We start from the raw sequence: 27589 nt of genomic DNA on the forward strand, positions 1-27589 counted from the left end.
TAGTTCTTAGACGGTGAAATCGTTTCTGTATAAATAAAAAGTACTTGTACTACTTAAAAAATTTTCCTACAAGCAGTTAATATTTCCTCGCAGAAAGAAAGGACATAATAAGATCAATAATAGTAATGATATTTTGTTTACGAGTTCTTGAATATCAATCAGATCACGAAACGTATTAGCAGACTTTCCGATTCTTCATCGTGCCATTATAGTGCGTCGATTGTGAAAGCGATTGTCTTGTTAACCACTCAAGGGTGTCGGTTGTGACTGGCAATATAATCAACTTTAACCATTAGCCTATATTCACCATCTGCCTTCCAAGCCGATAAATGCATCTATGACATTAATTCGTGGTTTCATAGTCTTTCTAACGATCATTTGGCAATTAAATGCACTGTAATGCGAAGTGGCTCTCGAAAGTTTCGAGATACCGCGCTGATATCGATTCTAGATAATAGATATTAAAGATTGTTTTACGATCAGCTTAGTGTGAGGACGGTGTAAACGTTCCGCATACATTAAATCGTTAAAGTCTGATGTAGCAAGAACGATAATCCCCGCGTACTCGAAAGTGTTTTCATCCATCATCCACATTTGCACGCGCTGGCCGGTTATGTGATTTTATATTTTTGTCGAAAAACAGTGATCCCGCCTACATTTATCCGATTGCTTCGTTTAAATATCTTTTGTGCACGCTACGCACGAATGTTCTGATCACGTCTATATATTTCGCGATCATAAATTACATCAACTCGCTAACGGCACGCTTTGAAATTAGCGTTGTAACGTGGTCGAGCGTTGCACCAGGGAATAACAATGTCCCCGACTCGCATACGCACGTGTATTTATACCGGGCATTGTGTGCATCTAATTTCGGAACAATGTCAACGTCATTTCCGTTTTCATTTAATCCGCTGATGACTATATGAAATGTTTGGACATTACAGATCATATTAATCACTATGCATTTGTGATCACAGCAAAATATCATATCTCTGCGAGCGGGGATGGCGTATTTCAAACATTGCAATTGACTGAAATAATGTTTTTATAAGAGTTCCTGCATATAGCATATATATACAATATATGTATATCCTCTTTCCATATTCTTTCCGTATAAATTTCACACTCGTGTTTTAACAATAAGTACACGAAGACAACTATTATGTTTCCACCTCGGAAGCTCACCAAACTGAATAATGCGTTTTGTGCGAGTTAATATAAACCAATTTACATCCATGAGAAGGACTTAGCGCTTGCTCCGCGCGCATCGCCGCTCGTAATCGTGTGTCGTAGACAGTTGAAGATACGATTCGCGGTGTCCTGGTGAAATTAGCGCTTGTGGTCAAACGTTTCGCGACGGAAATAACAATGTGCGTCCGCGCCCGATGCACCAACAATCGCGCTTGCTCTGCGGAGCGACCGTGTATCGGTATATGTGGCGTGGCATTGTGTCGACCGTTAAGCATTTGATACGGCCACCTTCCTGTCGCGCGTCCCGTCGGTGCCATTGTCGCCGGTACGCTCGCGTTGTAACCGAGCCGCGTCGTTTCTCCGTGTGCGATACGATACGTCCGTCGCCTGTACAACCACCAGCAACGAGTGTGTGACGCACGTACGAAGAGCTGCACTTAGGCCGGCGTGCATACTGAAGTGACCACATGAGAACGGAGCGACAAGCCCGACGAAAGCGGACGTGCGTGTGGAGTCGAGATATGATAAAATGTAAAAACGAGATAAGGAAAAATATATAAGCGATGTGGGACAGAATTGAATCACGAGTGTGTCGCGAAACACAGCGGAATATAAATACTTGGTGAGCACTATCGATTCTAGGCTGAAACTCGCAAGAATGATAGAATGCTCTCGTTGCATTATTGCACTTAAATTATGCGAAAATTTGCAGGATATTGAAAGTATTAAATTTAGACTAGATTCAAAATGACATTGTTATTTTGAATTGAATATACGCGCATTAATAAAGAAAATGAGGACGGACAGGTCAATTGAAAAATTAATTAAACGTATATCGATAATATTTTCTTCCCTCATTTATTCATATTTCGGCACATAATTTTTTCATTTATCCATATAAACAGCCTCGGAATTACAAGGCTTTTGTGCACTACGAAGAAAGAATTTTTTGTTCACAACTGCATATTATAAGATAGAAAAGTTTTTATTAGAAAACTTTGTAGTTTGCAATTGTCGTCCTACATTTACAAGTATTCAACAATAACACGTGAAAGGGTTAAAAAAAAGTTGACCTATATTGAGACCTATATAAAGTTAAGTAATAAAATATAGACGCGCTGTGTAGTCTATTATTATTTCACTCCGACGGTGATGTTTCTGCAATTGGAACGATGCTTGATGAGAGCCGTTCGCACTTTCGTACATTTACATTCTTATTTCTTGTTATTACTCGAAAGAAAGAGGAAGACTCGAAACGTATATATATATATATATATGCCTGCGCTTTATAATTATTTTGCCAGTGCCTCTTGTGTTTGCACACGGCCTTATGCATATAATGCAAAAGCGATAAGAGCGAATATGTCTCGCGGGGCCCGACAGCTACCGCTCACGGTCGCCTACGCAGTACTCTTTTGACCGTTCTCGCAACGCGAATGAATCGACGAAATCTCGTTAGTCGCTGGTCTCATTACAAGTCTCACGAGTGCGCGTGTGAAATACACACTGTATATCCGACTTTCACGCGTTCCGACCGCGAACCGTCGCAGTTCCACCCGATAGATAATCGATTCCGATAATTGCGCGGCGTGATAGCTCAAGCATGACCGTACGACGATGCCTATTGTTTGCAGGAGCGCCGGTTTCAGTTGGTAATGATCAGCATACGGCGCGTGTGGATCCGGGCGATGATGACCATTTGGATAGAGTGAGCGCGACGGGAGAATGCATAGGGAATGCGCATAGAACGCATCCGCATAACCGGATATGAACGTATTAATTATTGAAGACGGAACGGACGGCCGGACCGTGGCAGATGTAAAAACGGTGAAGCAAACAGCCGGCAACTCGTGCATTATTTTGGGACTGCAATTACATTTTTTATACGGCAATCCGATGTTGCGTCTGTCCGGTGCGCAACAGTTGTACGCACCACAAAACGCATTTACTATTCGGATCGGATTAATATTGCCCGGTTCTGCCTTGGATATAACACACATCAAAGTAAAAACAAAACCGCTTTGTTGTCAAAGGGCTAACGGAATAAAATATCGTTTCCCTGCAAAATATCGTAATTTCAGATAACGGCGATTATTGTTCCAAAATTGTGCGCGCGTTATTACATTTGGTTTCAATAGACTCTTCAAGCTTTTTATTGCTGTATTTTATTATGTATTTTTGATCACGCATTTACAACTCTCGAAACATATTAAAATTGTGCTTTTACAGCAATATATTGCGCTGCAATTTGTGGACTTAATTGTGCACCGTGATGAAAATTCGGGTCCGTTTTAAGAACATAGATTATTTCGATATTTCACGGTGTGATTGTACATCACTTCAGAGTTAAATACGGTGAATCGCAAAGTATATGTTCGAATAACTTTAGGCCTTTTCTTCTGGCGCGCATATTCTCCACGTATGATAGATAGTAGTAACATTTGTAATCTTTTGACAATTTTGGGGAGTAAACAAAGCGATTTGCGCGTATGAAATATATAGGCAACGCGTATAAGTAACATTAACAAATGCAAGGCGGCGTTAACAAATATGCGGATTTATAGACGGTAGCGTTTGGCCTACCGCCAAGCTACTTAAAATTTGAACAATACATTGTAACGCCTCGAAAATCAATACAGACGATTCTCATAATTCTGCATGAGCCGTGCATCATAATTCTAGCGCCTGCAACTCTCGGCAACGAGATAAAATGGGATTAAATTTATAAAGACGTTAATATGAAATTACATCGTAACGAAGTAAGCACATTAGCCAGCTTCCTACCAGCATTCTACTTAATTATTATTACTATATACAATAACTATTATTATTACATTTTTTTTATATGTAGCTTTGAGATACAAGAAAGCTTATAAATTTTGTTCCGCTGGACTGCAGTTTTATTTAATATGTTTTTAATCAAATAAATTTCCGACAACTCGCCGTACATTTTGCACGGCAATAATCTATACTTTCTACGCCTTTGTGCGAAATTTCAATAATACTTTAATTATATAATTACAGTCGAAAACTGCCTCATTCACGATAGTGTCAAGCGGAATGAAGCAAATCCAGAGTAGATAAATGCGCACTATCATTGGCAGAATTTAAATAATGGCAAAGTTAATTTACATTGCACCGCTCTTAATACGCCGTATCTTCGTAAATATCTAAACGGTCAGTTCACCCAGCGGTAAACTCGCCGCGAAATTGACCGATTAAAGCGACCCGTTTTCGTCTATTGTTATGTAGCGCGCGTATCAAGTTTCCGGGAAGCACGGCGGCGTGATAATATATCGCTGACGCGGCGGTTATTCCTATTGCTTCTGCATGAAGTCAGTGCGCGACGGTGCGCTGGCCAATTAAAAACTCAGCCGAACACACCGCGGCAACGTAACGTTTATTAAACGCGAGCGTTCCTTGGTCACCACGTAGAAATTCAATTTCGTCGCTTCGCGCCCAAGCTTTGCGTCGGACTACGAGATATCGCCGGGCTTGTACTCCGTGCAATCGAGCTATACCGGCTACGTAAGCGGCATTCGAACACATTTTTATCTAGCCGCGACCACGGCGCGCAATCAGAGAGGCGCCCGTTGACTCGTGACGCTTCCGGTCCAGGCTTCCGTTCCGCGGAACCGCACCGTTTCCGTTCGACTGCCCAGCCCAGCGATCCCGACCACCGACCGCCGTGCGGTGTATCGAGGCTTCACGTTCGAGGAGCAGTATCGAAATCAGTGCCAGCGCTTCGTCACGAGAATGCAAGGACGAAATACTTGCGCGCGCTCGGATAATTAGTTCCAAGTGGTATTCGCCGTGGTTGCGGAGAATCGAATTGCCGCGCGTGCGATCCGCGAGCAATGTCGGTTATTTAACCTGCCGTTCGGACCGACATGCTGGATTAATGATCGGTTCATTGTCTTGAAAGGTCCGCTAATCAGTGCTCTGATGTAGTAACTGGACGTGCGAAAAGGAAATTGCAATTTGTCGGCGTGCTTGAATTCCGCGGGATCGATAAAAATAGTGTTGGTGGAAGCTGGTGTTGATATAAGATTTATTTTTACACTCATTATATAACAGTTAGCTCGTTAAATTTGCGTTGTTTTTCTTTTTCGTTTCCCCCCTTTCTTTTTTCTCTTCTTTTTTTTTTATTCGCGATGCATACTCACGAAAAGAAGCGCGGGTTGTTCACAATTTGTATTCAACGCCCAGAAGCCATATCTTCTTCAAGCTTCGCAAGATACTCCGCATTATCCTTAACGAGAATGTGAAATCCGTGTTACGGCGGAACGATAATAAATGACGCGTGCATCGCTACGATATCCGAAGCCGTAGGAGAGAGAGAGGACCGGGGAATATATTATGAGAGAACACTTTTAAGGTTGAGGTCACGATGATCCAGTACACGCTTCCTAATCTGATCGGAGATCCGGCCAGGTAATTGCGGCCGATCATCGTCGAGAGCGGGAGAGAAGTGGTAATCGGCGCGCCAGGTGGATGCGGCTGTATCTGCGGCCGTGATACGCGAAAATGGCGGTTGCGCCCGGTAAGAATAAATTGAAAATGGGCAGTGCGGGCCGATACTACGGTGCTTATCTCATCTACGACGTGGCGAACTCATGCCTCGCCGCCTTGCACGCCAAGATGCCTCCTCCGGTCGTCGTCACGCGAACCAACCCTCCGTCTCCCGTGCACGTCCAGAACCCCCGTAAGTTTTCTTCGTCCTTTCTATGTTTCTCCGCTTGTGTGACTGGCGCTTCGGTAATACGATGGTGATTGCAGATGTTCGATTCCCTCGATTTTCCCGCGTTTCAGCAATTAAATTTTCCTCCCGGTCTTTTTAGAAGCGAATTCTCCCCGATTCGAGCAAGCGTGACGTGTAATAATGCAGCGGCGGATATTTCGCGAATTGTTTCATGTATTCTGCAATCGTGACGGTGCGATATTGCGCCAATTGTTAACACGCAGAAATCAATTTGGATTGTAAAATATGATGGAGGAAAAAAAAGAAAATCGCAAAATGTCATGCATGAGCATCGAATGTAGGTGGATGGGTCTATAAATAAATGTAGCTAGTTGACTTGGCTGAAATAAATCATATGTAAATTAGACGAGTGCTATAAGAAGACACGTTCCAACGTCAGTTATGAGATATTAGGTGCTGGATGCAAAAATAGCCAAATCGTTGTCCATCATTACTGAGATATGAGAGCTCGTTCGAATAGTTAATGGCAGGATCTTTCCGGTTGCATGTTTCGGGCCGATTAAGACTAACACATGCAAAAAAAGGGTGGAGATTAAACGGACAAATGTGTAAAAATAAGAAGGTTCGTAGTTTTAACAGCAACGATCTTGTTAACATTATCAAGACGATTTACGAAGCAGGAATTACGTATCGCTTTGTGTGCCAACAGTTGTAATGTTTGCACGTGTATTTTAGCACTCGTGGCTGCACAGCGATTGTTCCGGCTGAGATATGTGAGACTATATTTTGGGCAAATATATTTATACACATTTATTACGTCGCGTCACATAAGCAGAGACGTGTAATTATGTTATGCGGGCCGGGTTACGTTCAGGATTACGATACTCTTAATTGCATTAGTGTAACGCGAGAATGCCGCCGCTCATAATACGACGCCGTCGCATTTCGCTGCGCAGTCCGGCGCGAGATTGTACCTGCATTTTTAACCGCCAGAGACAGATAAAATCTAAATACGGCGTTTTGAAAAATTTGAATCAATTTCGCGTGGCGCAGGCGGAGGCGCTGCACGATGCACTAAACAGTTCCACGCCCGTTACCGCACAAAACGACTTTTAAGGCAATATCGATAACATTAAATATTCACTACCCAAATACGTCCAAAGCTGATGTCTTATTCAGAGAAATGGCGGCATAACAGCGTGCATGCGAGTGCAGCATATATTATTCTCAAAACGAAACATAACCGTAAGCTGCGGCAATGCGTAGTAAACTGTTTTCGATGGCGAATATCAGTATAATATCGCGGGGTAGGCTAATACCGTGCTGCTTAGTAATGTAACTCGAGGCAAACTTCTTACGGCGGCCGTCGATTCCGCGTAGCGTGTCTGTGAGCGAAAATATTTTTTATCGCGCGAAAATGTTCAGGAGGCGATCAAATTCACATTCTTTTTACGGCGTACAAAAATGAGTAGATATTAGATAGACAAATGTGCGGAAATGAGAAAGTTTCCACTTTTTAATGACATTCTTTCAACATTTTTCTATTTTGCCGTAAATCACCAAATTACTTTCATTTAATTTAGTAGCTAGATAATTCACCTGTCGCGTATATTTATCAGTATCTACACGGTTAACACATAAAAGTTCCTTCCTCCATTGTTTCGCGCGGTGATATGTTGCGCTAATAATTTTTTTTTTTCTCTCTCGACGCCCACCTTTGTCAACGATGCCGGGTAGCGACCGATAATACACGACAAACTCAATAATACATCAACATCCGAGATGTCGGGACTTCCGCCCCGCGCTACTCCTCCCGACACTTGCTTTCGCGCCCCCCCTTGTCATATTTTATTTTCTTCTTTTCCCTTTATTTCCAACAGTCGGCCAGGGCCAGGTAAGGAAGTAAGAAGGCATAGATGCCGACGTAAGAAAGGGTGGAAACACCCTATGAGACGGGATAGCGTGTCTGTTTTGATTTATAAGAATTCGCCACGAACCCCTAACCCACCTTTCTAAGTCTGGCCTCACCCCCGGGCTCTCATAGATCGAGCTAGATCAACCCCCACCCCACGACCTATCTCGCGCGTGAATAATAGGCAGATACCCTACTACCCATCGCTCCACCAACCTTGCCGCGATTTTCTCCTCTCATTTCCCACCGCTCTCTATCTCCTTCTCGCTTTTTACGCGCTCTTTTTTCATTCGTCTCTATCGCGTCCCGATCGCGCGCCGATCGTTCTTCTCTCGCGGGCGACGGACGAGCTTCATCTCGTCGTTGGTCAATGAAACGATCTATCAACGTTTGTGCCAGAACAAGAACTGTTACAAAACATTAGCGAGTCATGAAAGATTTTGCATCGCCCGTTTCGCGAGGGTATACACGGATCGAGGACACGTCATCAATCTTTTTACTTCGCGCGCGTCGGTCCGATTCCGAGAGCGCGAGATGAGTCGTGATATCCGAAAGAGGGACGAGTCGCGCTAATTTGCAGATGTCGCGCTCTCACATTGATAAATAGGGAGGTATCATTTCTATTACTTCTATTTCTCGATGAAAATACCTACTTGCATCTGTTGTTGTTGCCTATCAATTGCGCGAGGATTTCGTTATGCAAAATTAATCGAGTTTCGCGTGACGGCACTACTTTTATAAAAATTCAATGGCATTCGCGTCGCGCGTCGCGAGAGCCGCGCCACGCGAAATTAATATAATTCCGTGTGTGAGCAATTTACAGTTTGCGAAAATAATCGCTTATTCGTAAAGAAAAATTTATAGCGATTCGCTGTAATACCGAATACACACTGCGCACTGCTTGAAGACAGGAAACGAAATGTCTGCAAACTTTTTCAATACTCGTTCGCCGGCCTACTTATTTTCTCAATGGGAGTTTTTTCACAGCGACACACCCTGTCGTTGCGGCACGGCTGTCGGCTCTAATCTACCTGTGATTGTTATACGTTTCTCAAAAGGCCTACTGCCCTGGCTTAGTCATCGATTATTGCCGTAATAGCAAAAGTGGCTTCATACTAGTGCAGTTCATCGACTTTTGTTTGAAACGCAATAAGACGTTATTAGATGAAAACGACATACATGTTACGGTAATGTTTTGCGAGTCCAGATTTAATTATCATTGTTAAATCAAATATTACCGGTAAAAAATATTGTTGTCAAAGATAATAAAGATTTATATGTGCAAATCCACGTATAAAATTAAATATTATATTTTTAATCAATATCATTTTAACTTAAACTAATTTTCGCGCAGACTTTAGACATATAAAAACGAATAAAATATTGAATTTGATATTAAAATAGTGAAAATAATAAAAATGCAACGGTTTTATTTACTTCAGATTTTTCTGCTAATAATATCCTCCAATACAAATATTTAAATGCAAATAACTCTGCCGGACGTACGAATGCTCACGCTTGTGCTTCGCGAAATCTCATGAAATATGCTGTGTGTACCAGCGCTATTCAAGGCGAGCGAATGCATCGTAAGTGCTTCCATACGCTTAATTATTCACGGGCGCACTCGTATAATTATTGTACAATTTCTCCGCGTTATCGTGCACACCATCACTGCTCGTGCTACGACTCTGCCATCGGCAGTGTCATACCTTCAAACGTGCAATTTTTTTCTGCGTCGCTCTCACGAACACGAGGTAGTGCCGATCGATTCCACGTACTTACAGCTTTAGAGCTCGCAAACTAAAACACAAAACGCACATGACACATACACTTTGGTCAAAAGGCGTGTGCATTTTACGTGTCAGTGTAAAACCTGCATATTTTCATGCCATCAATTAAACAAGAGGTGGCGTTAGTAATTTCAGTAATCGTTCCATTTTAATCTCAATTTTCTAGAGAATTTTTCAACGTTATTTTTATAAATATGAAACGCCGCGCGCCGCGTGTATGCGGTGAATAAAATTAATCATTTAACCGATTAATTTATCATTCAAAATCACTCAGAATTACTCATATTGTCTCGTTACAGCGGGCAACATTCGGCGGTTGATAAAGGTAACATGTGTGACCGATAAACATTTGTCAATTTCGGACACATTTCGAATTAGCGTTTGTAGCAGGAATCAATATTACGTGTTATGCGGAATCTGTTGCTGTCCAGCCGGCTATCCGCTGGACCTTTATCTTAATTAAAACGGAAAAATGAGTCGTATAGGTTGCTCGTAAAGCGTCCAGCTTGATTAGCTTGAAAGAAACAATACCTTGTTAACCTCCTCCCACCAACGATCTGCCAATCACTTCTACAAGTAAGAGCGCCGTTGCCGCGTTACTTGAATGTCTCAAGACTTTCACGGTATTTGTATAATCATTGTAATCCCCTTCTGGATATCGGCTTGCCATAGATGCAATAAAGGTATTGTCATGGATCTCCCGTTCACGACCCGATTTTCCTGTTCAATTTATTTATCGAGGGCATTTTCTTGTATAAAAGTTATAATCATGAATATTACCCGTCAAACTGATTACAGTTAAGAGAGTCCTCCTTTTAGTTCTTTTAAACCTTTAAAATTTAATCAATATTTTTGTTTGAAATTTGTTGTAATTATTTGCGATATTCACTCTTGAAAAATTAAATTTAAATAATGTACACGTCTGGTATGCGCGTATAGATTCGTATACAAATTGATATCTATGTGTTGTAAGCAAAGCTATATAAAATTTATTTTCATATTTTTGCTGTATTCAAGGTACATTTGAAATAAGTTGCATATCCATTTCGTGCTACAAACGAGAACGAGCATAAAACTTCCGGAAAATTATTGTGGCCAAATAACAACAGCAAGGGCTTGGCGATTTAGTTTCTATATATGCAGTACTCTGTACGTTTTAAAATAACAATCCAATTTCCGTGCGGGAACATTTTATACACATACTCGCAGATATTTGTGAGGTCAAGCCCGAATTACTCCCCCGGGGAAGTCCCCTAGGTTACCTCCTCAAAATTGCTTTGCATAACGTATTTGTGTAAGATACAAGAGATTCTCCAAAAAAATTATTCCCCCGTTAAGATAAAAAGAGCCGCACATAATATTTCTTCGTTATTAGCTTCCCAACACTGGAGTGGAAAAATTCGAAATTCACGGCAAGCACGCAGATTGTCCTTTTATACTTCGCCCATATATAACAGGCGTTCTCCGGGAAAAAGCGCATCGCGCATTGACGTTATAAAATAATAACGTCGTAAAAATAAAAGCGCGACTCGCATCATACTAAATCCCGTTGACAATATGCACGCGTATCGACACACGATCTCGAGTATAACAATGCAAACACCGTGACTGTGAAACTGTCGCGTAATAATTTTCATTTTAATTCATCGGGATATTATCACGATATCGGGAGTAATAATTCGACAATATTTAAAGTAACGACGTTTACATCGGTTATAACAGTTCTATCAGCGAGTGTCAATATATATATATATATATATATATATATATATATGTATTGTATATATATATATATATATATATATATATGTATATACATTGCGTTGCAGTTTCGCGCACAATTACGAAATGGTGTATTGCGCTTACAATTAAATACATCTACGTAATTGTCCAAGTAGGATCGTTGTGGCTATTATAGTTGATTACTTTATATGTACATGCGACAAAGTGTCAAGTTTAAACGTTATTATCACGGTTAATTGTTTTATGTCATTTGCGTAATATGGCGACGGGGTTCGAACTCTTGCAAACAACACCATACGAAAGCAAGGCTGCAACTTGTGCGCTATTTTTATTTACAGAACATTCTTGCATACGAAAACAAGATATACGAAAAGTTATTCGCGCGCAACAGTAACGAGAACGCCAAAGCCGTTTTTCAGCGGCAGAGTTTCGCTTGATATAATAGCAGATCGTTGCCGGGCCAGAGCCACCGTTCAGCGGTTTTATGAGATGTGAAATTAAGCCCCTAACTGCCGTCGGTCATTTTTTACATCTAAAATAGACTCGCGGCGCCCTTCGGAAGTTAGTACGTATCGACATGGAAAATCAATATCGTTCTGAGAACTCGCGACTAGTGTAAACAGCAAAATGTTTTGGTATGCTAAATAGAAACTTTCGCTCGCGCATTGATTGATGCCGGCAAAATAGACACCGTAATTTAATTACTGAAACCGCTCACAATTACATAAACTCCGTACTTTCTTCGATATGGAATAACGGACTACATCCTGTTTGACGATATCAAATTTTAAAGGACGGTTTTGTTTTAACTTCGTAAAAATATCTATAAAAATACTAATTGATTTTTTTAATTACAAAAGTGCAACATCTGACGAATGCAATCAATTTAATTGGAATAAAATTCAATTAATTGGAATTAAATTATTATTTTTATAAACTTTCCATGACAATCATTTGTAAGACAAATTAAATATCAAATCTTGCAAATCTTGATATTCAATGAAAGAACTCTTGTAATAATATTCATTTTATATACAAATTGTATCCAAAAGCAACTGTATTCTTGATATGACATTCTCTGGTAAATCGGCTTCTTGTAAGTCCTTCATTTACTATAATACTTTTTTTCTAACAAGCAGGTCCCTTTTACATGCGATGCAATAAATATTGCTCATATTACGAGCTTACCAGAGTATTTCCGTGAAACGTTCGCGTTCTTAAGATGTGCATATCAAAGCATCAAGAAACGCTGATAAATCGATTCATGACATATCCCACCTTTGATATGTTAAATTTTCTGACACTTTTCTCTCGAAAACAATTGATGTTTCTCATGCATTTCCACTAAATTCACCATCGTTTCTAAGCTTCCCCTCATTCTTTCGCCATTCTCTCCTCCGCGCTCTCATTCATCCCTACTTGTGTTCCCTCTTTTATCCCTTCTTGAACTTAGCAGGGTCTTCTACAGCTCGCTGCATCCAGCAGATTCGTTTCCTTGCGCTAGCTGTTCTTCCGTCTCCCAGCGTCGTCGCTTAATTACCAGCCGTTTAGGTCTTAATTGTTAATTTAGCGCGTTACGTTATTCTTCGCGATGCTCGTTAAAGGTGAAAATGCGGGTCGGTTACGTCGCAAGGCGGGGAAATGAGATTTCTCTTGAGAACCGCGAAACGGAAACGAGAAAAACAGGAACGGACTAACACAAAAAAACGGGGGTGGGAAAGCTGGCGCTTTAGCCGTTGTCGTTAATGGAGCGTTGTAAAATGTATACGGTGGAAGCATAACTATGGATGTCGCGATAAGAATAGCAAGAAGATACAGCGGGTTTACTACTGGATCTAAACAAGTGCCGCGATCCGCATGCCTATGACAAACTATCGCGATTATTACATTCTCGCGGAAAGTACCTGTAATATTCACAAACTTGTCCTTTTTCCCCAAATATAAATTATTTACATTTCAATTTAATGCATTTCATACATTCAACAAAGTTAAAAAATGTTGCAAATAACTATTAAAATATTGTAGGATTAAAATGCAATTTAGAACAATTATCCATATAGTAAGCATATTAATTTGTCGAATAATGTGTGACTACAATTTAGGAAAAATTTTATTTTTGAAATTTTTTCCGTGAATTGCAGAATTTTGTCGTTTCTTTCCTTATTTTTACACTATTTTTGCCGAATTGTGCGCTACTTCCAACGCGATAGAAATTCTTATTTGTCAAGCTATGTAAGAGGCGGTTCTCCACATCAATGCGTCAATAATTCGATTAAAATTTTAAAATTAAACTCACGTTTCAAGCGGGAACTGCACAAGTCAATGGTCAAGGTTCTCTCGTTAGACCAGGAACGTTATTTTCTCTATATATTTCAGGGTCGAGCAGGAACGCAGTTTCTCACCCTTTCTCCACTCTTTCGTTCCCTTTCACCATCTCTCTTCTCCGCTTCTGTTTCGCTTTCTCCTCCTCTCCTTTCCATCCGCGCGCCCTCACTCTCTTTCCCTCGCGAGTCCGAAGGTAAATATTTCGGTCACGTAATACCCATCGTTCTCTCTCAAATGCCGGGGCTTGCAAGCTACGCGTTCTGTGCACCGCTCTGAGTGATATTTTGCTATTTAATCCTCTCTCGATGTTCAGGTTTAAGCTCGTTTCTCCCTTCGCACGTTTCACCATGCCTGGCGCAGTTTCTCTAATTTCCAGGGGAAGACGGCTCGGTTCGCCGTCAACCGGCGCGCGGTGATCTCGGTGCGCCTTCTGCCGCATCAAGCGATTCACCAGCTTTGGGAAGCTATTCCCGACGGTGCGGGCAACGGCGTAGCCATCCACCTTCAACCCGACTCTAAATCTGAACGACGGTAGCAATGGCTTGGTCCACGGGTTACACGAGTGACCCGTCGGCGATTCTTCTTGGACAAGTCCCCGGCCTTTCCTTCCACTCGTAGTACTCTCGGGCAGCCTTGCCCTCCCTCCTTCTTACCCCATTGTTATCTACCGCCATTGTCATTCGTCGCGCGAGCGACTCGCCCGATAGCGCAGAACGGATTAACCCGTCTTTGTCGATGATGTCCGAAAGAAAGGAAGCGGCCTCTCGACGCCCTCTCGAAGTTATGCAATTAATGTCAATCGGTCCCCGCGCGTGTTTTGTTCCGTTCCACTTTTTTGCACTTTTTTAAGAAGTACTCGAGATTAAGCGTAACAGTCTCGATGAAATTAAGTCCGCGACTTGCGTTTCAACAGCGAAATCGAGAGTCGATGTTTATTGTAGAAGTTAATTGAAGATGCGCCGGAGCACAGTGCGTACACGTGTATGCATAAGCAAGTATTGATTTTTGCATATTACGTGAATAAGGTCCGTGATATAAAAGTAGAGCTGTGTCCAGCACTTGATCTACTTGTATGAGTGCTCCAGATTGAAAGGTTACGCTGCTGTAAATGATGAGCATTCGTGTAAAAATTTTATGTTTATCAAATTTTATTTTCAATTTCTTTCATTTACTTTAATTAAAATTATTTTATTTGTCATATATTGATGCATATTTTTCGCCTGAACGAAAATTATTTTAAAATAATGTAGCCCGATAGTAAACAAAAAGTTAATTCTGATTCATCATGATGTTATCTTTCAATTAGACTTTTAGCAATGCATTGATCGTGATTTATACTCAAAATTCTTGCTTTCATATTTCTTTGTCAGTTGAGATATATTTTTTATTATAAAACCAACGAAGCGACCAACGTTCTCGCGAGCCGCCATTCTTTTAACCTTTAAAGGTCGAGATGTAGAAGAGAGAGAGAGAAAGAGTGAGAATGAGAGAGAAAGAGAGAGAGTAATTACGCGCAGGGTCGACTATGAGCACCTTAAATTGCTCGGATGCACATCGTGATGAGCGCAAGCCAGGCGCGGGAAACTTTATTAGCAGCGGGTCCTATTTATAAACTAATAGTGATTTATAAACAGCGACCAAACAATGGTACGGCGTGACCATGAATCACCGCGACCCGGTGAAAATCGCGGCGCGCCGCCGCGGGCGAACACGTTAAGTCTTCGCGAAAATTAAAGAGCTTTCGCGAAAATTACGAGGGACATAGAAAACCGCGGCGCAGTAACGTCAAGACTTGCATACCATTTGCAACAAATTACGAAAGGAATGTTGAAGTTTGGACAGTTCCAATTTAGTCCGTGCCACCTGACATGGCCGTGTGCTTTAGGTCTTTTCTGCCAGCGCTAAACATATTGAACAAAAACGTATCGTAATTTGGCAAGCACGTTTCAGGCAGGCGTTGATCGCGCACGAATGGTCCGACTATTCGCGCAAAAGTGAAGACTGAAAAGCGGATGTAATTTAAATTTGAGACCCACAGACACGCAGAAATAATTTCCACATTCATGAAAATTATCGACACGAGACGTGTTATTTTTCCGTAAATAATCCAATTTCAGTTGAAAAGATGTGTAACGTAGGAAGCGTAATAAAAAATTTAGCACGATTTGAGGAAGCTTTGATATATAACAGCGCACGTAAGACAACAGCATGTTCTTCATATATCTTGTACACATCTATTTGCATATTCTAGCTTTCTCCAACGACTCTTTTGCACGCGTAGTATAGTTCCCTTTGCAAGACGGTTTTTTACCTCTTAGGACTCGTGTCTTATAATTTTACCTCCGGATCATAACTTGCATAAAATATTAGCGGATTGCACGATGGAAGTTGTTAAAAACTTTAGTTCGTTTGGAGTTAAACGAGAAAGAAGATTTAATTTATTTACACTCTTGAAAATTTTAATACGCAGGAGAAGCCATTTTTTTCTTGTCTCTTATAAGGCGCTTCGACATTCGCGTTATGAAAAAAGTCGGCGAACGGTGATGAAATAATCCGCGCATAAAGTTTGTCAATCTTAATTAAGATCATCTAGCGCGTTTGAATTGAGCGAGCAATCTAGCTGCGGCCGGTTTGCACTAGTAAACGATCAAATTCGAGAGAAAGCGGAAAACGAAGAGAGACGTAGATCCGCGTACTACGTTCCCTTCCCATCCCCTTAACTCACCACTTTACCCTTTTTATTCCACGAGATAGATAAACGGCGTTTCGTGTCCCTTGGAATAACCGGCTGCGATACTGCGGCATGAAATTGGACGACGCTGTCACAAGAATCGCATTAGTCGTCGGGCGTAGCGTGCTGGAAAGTGCGCACACAAGCTAATTACAGGACAACACGAATGCCTCTAATTACTTTTATTCCAATTCCAACGAAATTTGTTGGAGCGGGATTCCCCGCGGACGTGTATATCTATAATGCGCCGCCGGTATAGACGCGTGCGGTGTAAGTGTACGTACGCGTGTGTACGCGCGTACCTAGCAGTGCATGTCTATCGACCACGGTGGTGCCGCTATTAAAATTCGCGATCGAGGATAATCCGCAAATTGACCGAAATCTCGATGACAAAGCAGCGACAGTGCGGATCGGTAGTTTCACAGGATTGTGAGCGTACATGGTTGTAGCATGATAAAACCTGGTTATCTGAGCGCCGCGATTTCCATCAATCGAATCGGCGCAGCCGATTCCACTGGATTCTTCCTTCTCTCCATTCTCCGTCAATAATTCATTATGTGTGATTTTTCGAGCAGGAAATCAAACATCTTTGTTTATTCGGCGAAAACGAGGTGTGGGCAAAAAGAAGTGACACTGATGTAATAATCTATCTTGTTTTCGGAGATCGAAGGCGCCCATTGCGCCGGTGAAAAAAAAAAAGGAGGCGGCGACATCGAGTGAGAAGTTACTCGGAAAGCTATCTGAAAATAGAAGTCGCTCACCTTTCGCGGGGTATGGCAGACGTCTTAAACGAAACTGAGATACTGATAGGATACTGGAAAAGCTGGTGCTCGCGCGGAATTGCTTTACTCTTCAGGGACAACAATCCTGTTCGTCTCACTGGCATGCAATCGAGTCATTCCTACAAATCGGCAACCGGTCTACTCTCTCCGCTATTAAGCTGTTTGTTCAACGATTTGAATCTATATACTTTCGCGAACAAGGTGCAGGTGGGATCAGTTTTCAAGCCAAATATATACTTTAGTTCTTTGCATATCATCGTCACCGGCGCATAAGTTTCACAGACAATGCGCATAATAATTTTTCGCACATTTATACAAGTTATTTGACAGAGATGATTAAAATAATATTTATAATTGTCTCAACGAGCTGCGCTGTTTTTTTTTTTTTTTTTTTTTTTTATATAGCGTAAAAAATGCGTTGTAAAAAGTGAAGTAAATAAAAACTGCGCAATGATACTCGATTTTCGAATTTAAATTCAATGCACATTTAAATATTTTATTTTAATATGGAGAGCGCTTCACTTTTAATTCACGCTTTCAACTGCTGTCCACCTGCAATCGTAAATGTTCCATTTTATACTTAATTGGCACTTGCCGCGACAAAAGAATAAAAGAAGCGCGGTTCAAAGGGAAGTAAAATTAACGCGTGTCGCTTTAATTTGCCACCAACTTCGTTTTCTTTCACGCCCCGTTACGTGACGATCACCTCATTCCGCTTAATGAAATTATTTCAACGCGGCCGTTGTCAGTAACACTATGGCTAACTTTCCTCAAACGAGTTTAACGAGTAATTCGGCGGCGCGCGATGTTAGCGTGACGTATGAAAGGAAAATCGAACGAGAATATACAGGAGTTCGGCGGGCGAGCAGTGAAAGATCGGCTTTCGTAGGTCTAGCGTTTTTGTAAGTCTGCGGTCGTCTACTTTACGTTGGTCAAAGGAAGTTCGCGAAGGCGAGGTTGCTTTTTAGCCCTTCCAGTTTTTCATCACGGGTTCAAAGAAGATATTATGTGAATAGAAAAAGAGTGAGAAAGCGGTAGTAGCAGTCCATTCCCCTCTATCCCGCTTAACCGGCCCCGCTCCTTTCTTCGGGTGGTATTTGAAAATACTCTCGCACGGAAACGCGGGGCGCTCGGTAAGTGCGGGGCTGGAAACTTTGATAGGCGACCGCCTAACCGCCTTAGCGGGTTGGTAATTCAAACAAAGCTAGCCCGGTAGTGAACCCGCCGGATCCATAAATCGGTAAAACGAGAGCAAAACGCGTAGATTGAAGAAAGTTGGAGGTAATAGATAGGGAGGAGTAGACATCCTACGGAATACCAAATGAGTGAGGATAGACGCCACCCAGTCACATATTCTGTACCCAGTGTCTCAACTCTCGACCTTTAATATCCCTCCGTCCTCATCCGCGATCCTTCCATTCCCCGTTCGATTTCTAACCGTGCCATGGCACCTTCTTCACCAGCCAGCCAGCCAGCCAGCGCGAGTCGCTCTTCCCTCCAATATTCTCCAACTATCCAATTCTACGCGAGACCTGCGAAGAATAACTGAATCGGATTCATCCGAGTGACCGAAACTTGCAACGGGCAAAAATGCTGTACAGTCTCCACCGATTTTATGGGTGTATCGTTCCGTCGGGCGATCGGCAAGCGTAATTCACACAACCGCGTTGTAATTCCAAGTTTTCTCAAGCGCCGCAAGCCCGCGCGCCGCGGCGACGAACCAATCGTCGCTCGAGAGAGCAATATTATATTATTGCACCTATGCTGCGTAATGCGATTTCGTCGACTCTTCAACTTTACGGCCGAGGAAATTTGGATGAAATTTCCACCGAGTTCAGTGGGATAGAACCTTATCGAGCTCGCGAAGACAGTTTCCAGCGAACCTTAAGAACTCTGGAACTAATAGCTGTGAGGACTTAAGAGGAAAGCTAGACGAATGAACGAAGTCGCGAAAAGTTTCGGATGGTTGTCAAAGTTCGTCGCGAAGTCGAACGATGAACAGGAAATGCTATGTGTCTAATTGAGGGGCAGTAAGGGAAACGATTGTGGTGGATAACCCTGACCTCGTTTTATCTTCTTTCCAAAATACGCTCCTTTCGCGACTCATCTTACAAATATATCGCGACAAGCATTGCAATAATTGGACGAAAACGCACATACGTCTTTCTGCAATGAGATAGCATTATAGTATTCGTCATTCGGTGCATGTGATACTAATGCGAGATTAGAAGCCGGAGGTATGCTATCGAGATCAGACTTACCACAATGGCATACCACTAACAGCTTTGATAATACGGAATCTATTCCTCTTATTACTATCCGGGCTCTGTAGGATCGTTTCATATAGCGCGTTTCATAAAAGCGAATTCAACGGTATTCGATCGGATAATATTCCGATCGCCTCTCATTTTTAATTGTTACGTTACGAAATTGATGCCACACAACTTTCATTTGTGTTATTTGTAGAGTAAAAAGTACTTTACGCGGCAAACTTTTCAAAAGTCCGTCGATTTATCATTTTTCTACCGTATTTAACGACAATACGGGAAACTTTAGTTATCAGCGACATAAATGTAAGAAAATAAAAACTGATGTCGTGTCGCAGTGAGGATGCACACTGCCCGAGCACCGTGTAGACCATCAGCCGACGCATCGGACGCACCAGCTGCACTCACGTGCTCGTTTCATAAATTCTCGTTGGTGTAATTTGACTCACTGCGTTTCGGAGCTCTTTTATTACATCGTCAGCTCAAGAGCACTCCGTGCGGATGCGCGCGCCTGATTTTTTACGAGACAGCGTATCGCGTGTACCGTATCTCTTAATTACCGTCAAAAGTAAAATCTATCGGAAAGAAGAACAATTAACGTTTCATATCGTACTTTTCATCCCCACTTAATTTTTTTGTCATCGCGATAATTATCTGCTTTTCATAAAAACAACGAAATTGGAGCAAACACTGCTAGGTTTTCACTTTTAAAAATTCTCTCGTAAATTTCATAAATTGTTTAGTTTATTACGATTACCATTTTAGATTGTATTATTTATATCATCTCTTTCGACAATATGAGTCACGCACTTTGCGGTTCGATTGCATCAGCAGCGTAAAACATATTCGCTTCCGTTCTAGATAGAAACATATCGCGGTAAGCTTTGCGGCGAGTGATACTCGACGTTGAGTCATTAAGAGTTAAGTAGGTAAAGGATGTATACACGCCGGCAGTAAGTTTATATTACGTCGCCAATCTTTTTAATGCCATAACGGATGCGGAACGGTCACGAGAGGGAGCGTGATTTTCAACCGACTACACGGCGGAATGTAATCAACCTTTGCTAATCCAGGAAACAATGCAATAATGAAACTCAAATATTTTAAAACTCCGCCACCGCTGCCGGCCGGAGAAAGCCAACGCGAATGCGCTGTAACGCGTTTGGGGATGGGCGCAACGTGCATAGTAAATGGATCGACCAATATTTGCGGGCTTTTGGCAAACAATCAAACAAACAGAACCTGCACGCCATGTTCGAACTAAATGTTAGTTAGCGCAAGTCAGGTGTGTGTCATTTCCATTAGTGGTGGTCGTGATTGTGTGGCTGTAACGTGCGCTATCCCTTGTTAGTCCCCGAGCATACATTATCCCGTTATATACTTAACGTACGGGGGCTTTAAATCGGTATCCGGCGCGATGTATGTTTGTGCCTTGAGAGCAATCGAGCAACTCTCGCGATTGCTTCTTTTTACCTGTGTGACATGTCGTCGATCTCGCTTACGCTTTTCTCGTTTGTACATCGCGGCAAATATTTAACATGAGTGACTCCTTTGCACACCGTGTGCGCCATCTGTTATACGAATCAATTTATCTTTCGCTTAGTCGCAATGTTTGCTATCTGCACCGATTAAGTACATCCGAATAGAAAACTTTTCTACATCTCATATCTACGTTTTTGTTGATTTACATCTTTTCGCTGGCAATTAACTCGCTATACAAATTTGACGGGGAAAACACATATTACAATTTGGCATGCCGTAAAGCGATTATTCGTCTCGGATAAAAAGTATGGAACGAAGCAACGTACACACAAATTTTTTAATGAATCGTAAATAAAGTCTTTTATCACAAAAGCAATCTCCACCATTAGCAACGAAATTCCTTTCTCATTACGCGCAACCAAAGCCAGAGCTTCGCCGTGGTCCGGCTATATTTTTCTTCCGCGCGGTGTAATCCGTCCGACAGATTGAATCGTCACGGACGAGGTGGATGCAGCTATGTGGAGAGACAGAAACCTGGAAACGACTTTGATAAAGTTACCGCGCGCCGTCCGACAACATGCCGCATCAAGAAGAAACTACCGATAGTGGGTGTCTCTTGCGCGCGCGCGCGCGCGCCAGAAAGTTTATATCGGCAACACTCGGACGGCGGCGCGGTCGACGCGGTTTTCAGGCGCCGTTCAAAGCTGATGAACGTGCGCGCCCGCTCCGCGCGCGTCATGGTGTTGTAAAGAGCAGCGCTCCGGGGGTGAAACGCTCGCCGCCAGCGCTCTCGTTTCGCGTATTTACGACAAGTACACACCGCCCGTGCTCTCCACCCCCGCCGCGTCGCCTTGCTGTTCACATAGCTCATCGTTTGGTGACCCATATCCAACTAATTTTCAGATAATTAATATTTCAGTCGCGGCTTTGTTACGCGCGAGTTAATTTCGATTTGGCCACGTTTCAGTTTCCCGCAGTTCTCCTCTGCGAGCATCCCCCTCGACTCGTCTCGCACCCGCGCCGACCCCGCGCGCGCGTCGCCTCCGCTCGCTTCACCCTACAGCCATCCTATATAGCGGCCCCTCATCGCCGCCGCGACCCTCTCTCATGACGCCTCCACCCTTTCCCCTCGGTTAAGCCGTTTCCCGTGAAAAGCACCGTCCAACCGACCGTGCACATTCGTACGCGAAGTGCGTGCATAATTTATTTTCAGCATGCTTTAAAGCTCCGGGCACGCCGAAACGACCGCTCTGAAACGCTCGCCGACCAACGGTCCTGCGAAATCCACGGTATCGATATTGCGTATCGCTCGTTGTGTTTACACCCATGCGATACGACGAAGGAGGAATAACAATTTTGCATCTTAACGCCCGTTCGACCGGCGCGCTGTTACACGGGCGGGGTGGTTGTTGTGCTCCCGCGAATTTTCCGCGCGTACCGGGATTAAATAAATGAGCGACGAAACGTTCGCACCACGATTGGAAATTCGCGTACAAAGCTGATCTTTTAATGGCCCGATTTAATCGCTATAATGCATTGCAAATGATTTTAGGATAATATTCATATATCTGGTAAATATACTTTTGCCACATGCGCAACGCTATATGAGATACTATGGTATATACATGCAATTTACTATATGCTTTCACATTTGCGAATTGCGAATATTATAAAGAATTCCGTATGTGTAATTCCGTATAGAGAAATGTATATGAGATGGGAAAAGGTTAACGTTATAAATGTTAACCTTTGTTAATATATTAAATAATACAGGAATAACTCAATGTGACGTGACTGAAACAATTGTTTGAAATGCGAATACGAAAGTGAGAGGAGAATTCGATAAATGATTCAGTTTAAAGTATGATTTAAATAATTTATGAATGTGTATCGGAAGAAAAACTGTTGCATACTTTTATTTTATATACCATATATACATATATATTGCATATTCTTCCCAGCAGAATTATTTACATTGTTAATGACACAATGATGAATTAATAATTGCATAAATTTATCATTTATGCAGTTGGAAGAAAGAAGTTTAGCTTTTAGTTAATGCAGTACAAATATTATAGTCAGAAAATCATTGCTCAATGTTACACATGGCTATCGCATGTTTATACTTCTCGCTACACTCGCTCCCCTTCGTTGCATGTTTTGCAAAATATACGGGCGGAATATTTACGAGAGAATAAAATGTTTTTTCCTGTCTGTTGGACTGTGCTCCGTTGTTTCATAAAATATCAGATTTCTTCTGTGCATTACCCAAATGCACGTTTACATTTATAATCCTACCATCTTTTAGGCATTTAACCATCGCAAAAGTTACAAAAACACAAGCGGTAAAGTTTTAAAAAGCATTTATCGTAGGTTCATCGTAAACGCCTGTTAGATGCCGTTTGCATATAAAACATCAAATGGAAACAGTTATTTACCGGATGCACCGGTGAATATCGTAAAAATGATGTCGCATGGTTTGTTTATAATGAAACGCTAACGCTAAAAAAGAAGAGAGAATATATTTCTCTAAAATCTATATTAACAAATTAAATATCTTGAATAATAGGATTAAAAGGAAATTGGAGATTAAAATATAACTTTAACAAAGAAGATTTAATGGAATATACATTTAATTAAACGTTCCGAGAAAAAAATATAAAATATTTTCAGACATATGTTCCGAGGAATAATTTGTCGCTTCCTACATCCGATTAATTGACAGTTATATTATGTGCGGATTTGCCAGTGTCATTGTATCCTGTTTATTATTTTAACTAGCTAATGGAAATGCAAGCACTGAACCGTTAGCAATCATCGATTAACGTTTCATATCCATTGTACGTGTGTGTATATGTATAAATATATATAGGATTAAAGCCATTCTCTTACAAAAGAGACTTTGTGCTTATATTACTAAACATATATTGAAAATTATAGTAATTATTTATTTAATAAATAAATTTTATTACCCAACCAATTGTAAATATCTCATTTAAATATCTAAAATGTTGACATTAAAAAAGACTTGTGAAAAGTAAATAAATAAATGCAAAAAGTAAAGGTTTAGTAAATTTTTTTTATTAGAAAAAAATAAGACTAAAAATATATATATACAAATACTAAATCCAAATCATAAGCGTGTAAAGAAAAAAAACAAATTCATCTTTGATTTTGATCAAAATCTAAAAATATAAGAATTTATTTTAAAAATCTGTGCAACACTGGCTACTTGTCCTAAATTTGCAAATGTTCCTAGCAGAAATTGAAATTCAAGAGCGACTGAAAAATATTTCTACTGAGAAAGATGAAAAACAGTTTCGGGGGACAATACATTCTCTAACTAAACTGGGCGCAAATTCATTCCCTTCTAATATCACGGAAACCACGTTCATCTTACCAAAATATTCAGAGAATAGCTCGCCGTAGAGTGAGACTGTGCTCGCTGGGGGTTGATGGCTCAGGATTGGGTTGGGAGTCTTCGCGTCACCAGGAAATGGCGACCGTTTCCTCTTCGTATCCTCCCTACCGTCCCTCTTCCCGCTGAGGGTTTAACTATGCAGTGTCTCTCAACCTCGCTTCTCTTTTTCTTAAAAAGGCTACGAATACTTGGACAATGTAAAATCTTAAGATCTTTTTTTTTCTTATTACTTATTGTTATCACCGTAAAAATTATAAATATGAGTTTATCTTCAATACCGGTTTGTTAAACTTATTAAAAACTGAAAGAAAGCCTATTTTATTATTTATTGTATCTTAAATAAAAAATTTTATTTTGTGTATAATTTTAAGATACATTCTCTTTTGTTTTAATTATTATTCAATGATAAATAAATTATTGTAAACGGTTCTAAAAATGTTTATACTCTTTACTTAAACATAAATATTATCCACAGCATTACGAATAATTTATTTTATAATTACTTACATATCTATAACAATGCGGTGGTAAATTTTTTATCTTACACTCAAAAGACGCATGATTAGATTGTATATTTCTAGCCGTTACTTTAACGCTTATTGTAGAAACGATGTTGAACAAAGTTGCATATGTTCATAAAATGCAGATATGACGCGAAAATAGATATGACGATTTTAATTAAATTGTCGAAACTGTGGTCTAATTGCAAAGTAAGTGTCTAGACGTTAGTTGCAAAATAAACTATCCATTTATAACTTGCTATCTACGGATTCGTATAAAAGAGTGAACGCGCATATCTCACCTGGCACTGTTCTCCCATTCTCAAATACACAAGCCACAAGGTTTCCTCCTCGAGAGGCACCACGAGCGGCGAAATAGACGCGGACAGCCATGAATAAATCCGAATGCACGACACCTATAAATACGCGCCTATGATGCGCGTATATCGCGGTTAGGTATTCGCTTCTTTACTCGCGTCGATATTGCATATCGGGGCACAATTTCCCAGATCATTACATCCCGGCTCGGTGGGGAAAGGAGAGGCAAGCGGGACGGGAGTAAGAGTTAAATCATGCAACCGCCACCTCCGCCCATCACCAGAATTCCCTTCGTGATTTTTCCGTGTCGCCGATGCTGGCGCGACCGCACCAGTGAAGGGACGTACAAAAAGGCAATCCTGTCAGGATGGCTACGTGTCGCTGAATTTAAACGTCTGCTTAGTGGGCGTCGTGCATTGTTGCCGCCGCATTCGGATCAACATGTCCTGTGTACCGTGCACACCGATACACAATTAGCTGTATTGACGCGCTCGTCCTGTATGCGAAGTCTTGCACGTGCATTCCTATGAATTTCCTATTTGTATACATAGCATTTCCACGCGATATCGAAATGACAGTACAGTCACTCGATTCGATACGTGCGTAATTCTGTCAAAAGCAGCAACAATAAAGCAGATGCGATCTCGTGGAACGTCCGACACTACGTTTATTAAAATGACGAACACTTGTCACGCAGATCTTTCTGCACACTCCTTATTTAAAATAAAAGAAGCAGAATATCAGAATAAAGATACACAATTTTTAACTTTTTTTTCCCTCACTATGGCATTTACAGAAATTCCGCGATCATTGTGGAAAATAATACTGATATCTGTGTGAGATTTCAAATATACTTATAATGACACGCGTCAGCCAGCATTGTTCTTGTCTGATATTTGTTACTCTTAAACGTATATTCTCCTGGTGACTCATGAAGACAGCTTTATTGAGAGCTATAGGAAGCTTGGTCGTCCTACTTCAGTTTCTTCTATATACTGTCAGATACTATTTCGTATAAAATGTTCTTCGTAAAACAACATCCAGCGAGACCTATCTAACTCCGTGTATTTACGACTATCCGATCCACACTGTTTTTATTGAAATGTATCACCCATTGTGGTAACGGGTGATACGGACTTTGCTCGTGATCGTTACCACTAAAAAGGGATGGAGTGAAAAAGAGAGAAAGAGAGGGCGGGAGAAAGGGAGAGAGGGAGAGAGAGAAGAAGAGAGAAAGAGAGAGAAAGAAAGAAAGAGTCAGTGTAAGATTGGATTTCACGTTTGGTTCGAATACGTACCAGTCGAGAAAAATCGTGAGCCACCGTTCCGTCTTACTCAGCAGACATCTCGAGCATTCGCTTCGGAAGGATACATTGGTAGGTACCTCGGTAGGGTATAGGTAGGTGAGCATTATCGAGAAGGGAGACCGATCGAACCGTTCGAATCGAATTTTGAAGAAACGACCAAACGCGCTTCAATGGCGCGAGAACCGTGCGAGAACTATGACAAACACGGGATGGGTAAGGTGGAAAAACCGGTGGAAAGATGAATCTGTAAAATGAGAGCAAGCTTATCAAATCGCCGGGGACAATGGTGCCGTGGTGCGGATGGGTGCTAGCGCGACGGCACATGTGTAAGTCAAATATAAAGTTACCGCGCAAACACAACGTCACAGAGATGAGCCGGCGAAGCGAAGCACAAAACATGGAATATACGGAAAAACGGCGAAATAACATACATCAGCGAGAGAATCGATTTCAATAAAAACTTCATTAAAGCGTGCAAAATCGAGCGGTCGGAAATTATCGCGATAAAAAATTAATTCTTATTAGCAGGATCAATTGTGAAATTTTAAAATGTCATTGAAAAGGAAAATTGCCGCGAAACGAGGCGCGAAAGATCAATATTCCATGGGCGACGATGTAATTAACTGTGCGATCGATTCAAAGTCTGCGCCGGTGAAACGAGATAAAGATTGAGACGGCCAACGAAGTCCATAACGGCTCGAGGAGCAAGCGACGCGAAAGAATAGGTAGGAGAGCAGGTACGAGCGTGGGACGGACTTGAGTTTGCCGAAATCAGACTAACTTAGCGCCGACTTTTAGGAGCATCGGCTTCACCGACGGAACAGCCAATACCCGACGGGCTGCTGGCTCCTGATTTCGTTGGCTGCTGCGGGCCGTCTCTGCAGCCCCCAATAAGCCGAAAGATGGGAGCAAATATTGGCGGGCGGCAAAGTAGGGCGGGGGAGGGTTTGCTCAGGCTGATGCAAAAAACGTCGTCGGGAAGATAAGGAAAAACTCACGGAAAAACCGAATCGCTTAGCTCGTATTAGGGAGGGACAAAGAACTGATACGGAGCGAGCGCGAGAGCGAGAGGGTAGGAAAGACAGGCGAAACGAGGGAGAGAGGGGGGGGGGGGA

The 27589-nt window shown here is 41.6% G+C and overlaps 1 protein-coding gene across 13 annotated transcripts in view; it reads left to right on the plus strand.

Annotated features, from left to right (window-relative positions):
* LOC105676868 (nucleolysin TIAR) overlaps positions 1-27589 on the plus strand; it is a 395737-nt gene that overhangs the window by 249464 nt on the left and 118684 nt on the right. The window contains exons 1-2 of one of the 13 annotated variants that reach the window (XM_012375072.2): positions 2602-2846; positions 5404-5899. The exons of 11 other annotated variants lie outside the window; for them this stretch is intronic. In XM_012375072.2, the coding sequence (XP_012230495.1) occupies positions 5722-5899 (178 nt within the window). In that variant the 5' untranslated portion in view covers positions 2602-2846; positions 5404-5721. Of the gene's footprint in view, positions 1-2601; positions 5900-27589 lie in introns of those variants that run through there. One more of the 13 variants, XM_067353319.1, reaches the window with a different exon arrangement.

This window comes from Linepithema humile, chromosome 4 (assembly GCF_040581485.1).
Source record: "Linepithema humile isolate Giens D197 chromosome 4, Lhum_UNIL_v1.0, whole genome shotgun sequence".
NCBI lineage: Eukaryota > Metazoa > Arthropoda > Insecta > Hymenoptera > Formicidae > Linepithema > Linepithema humile.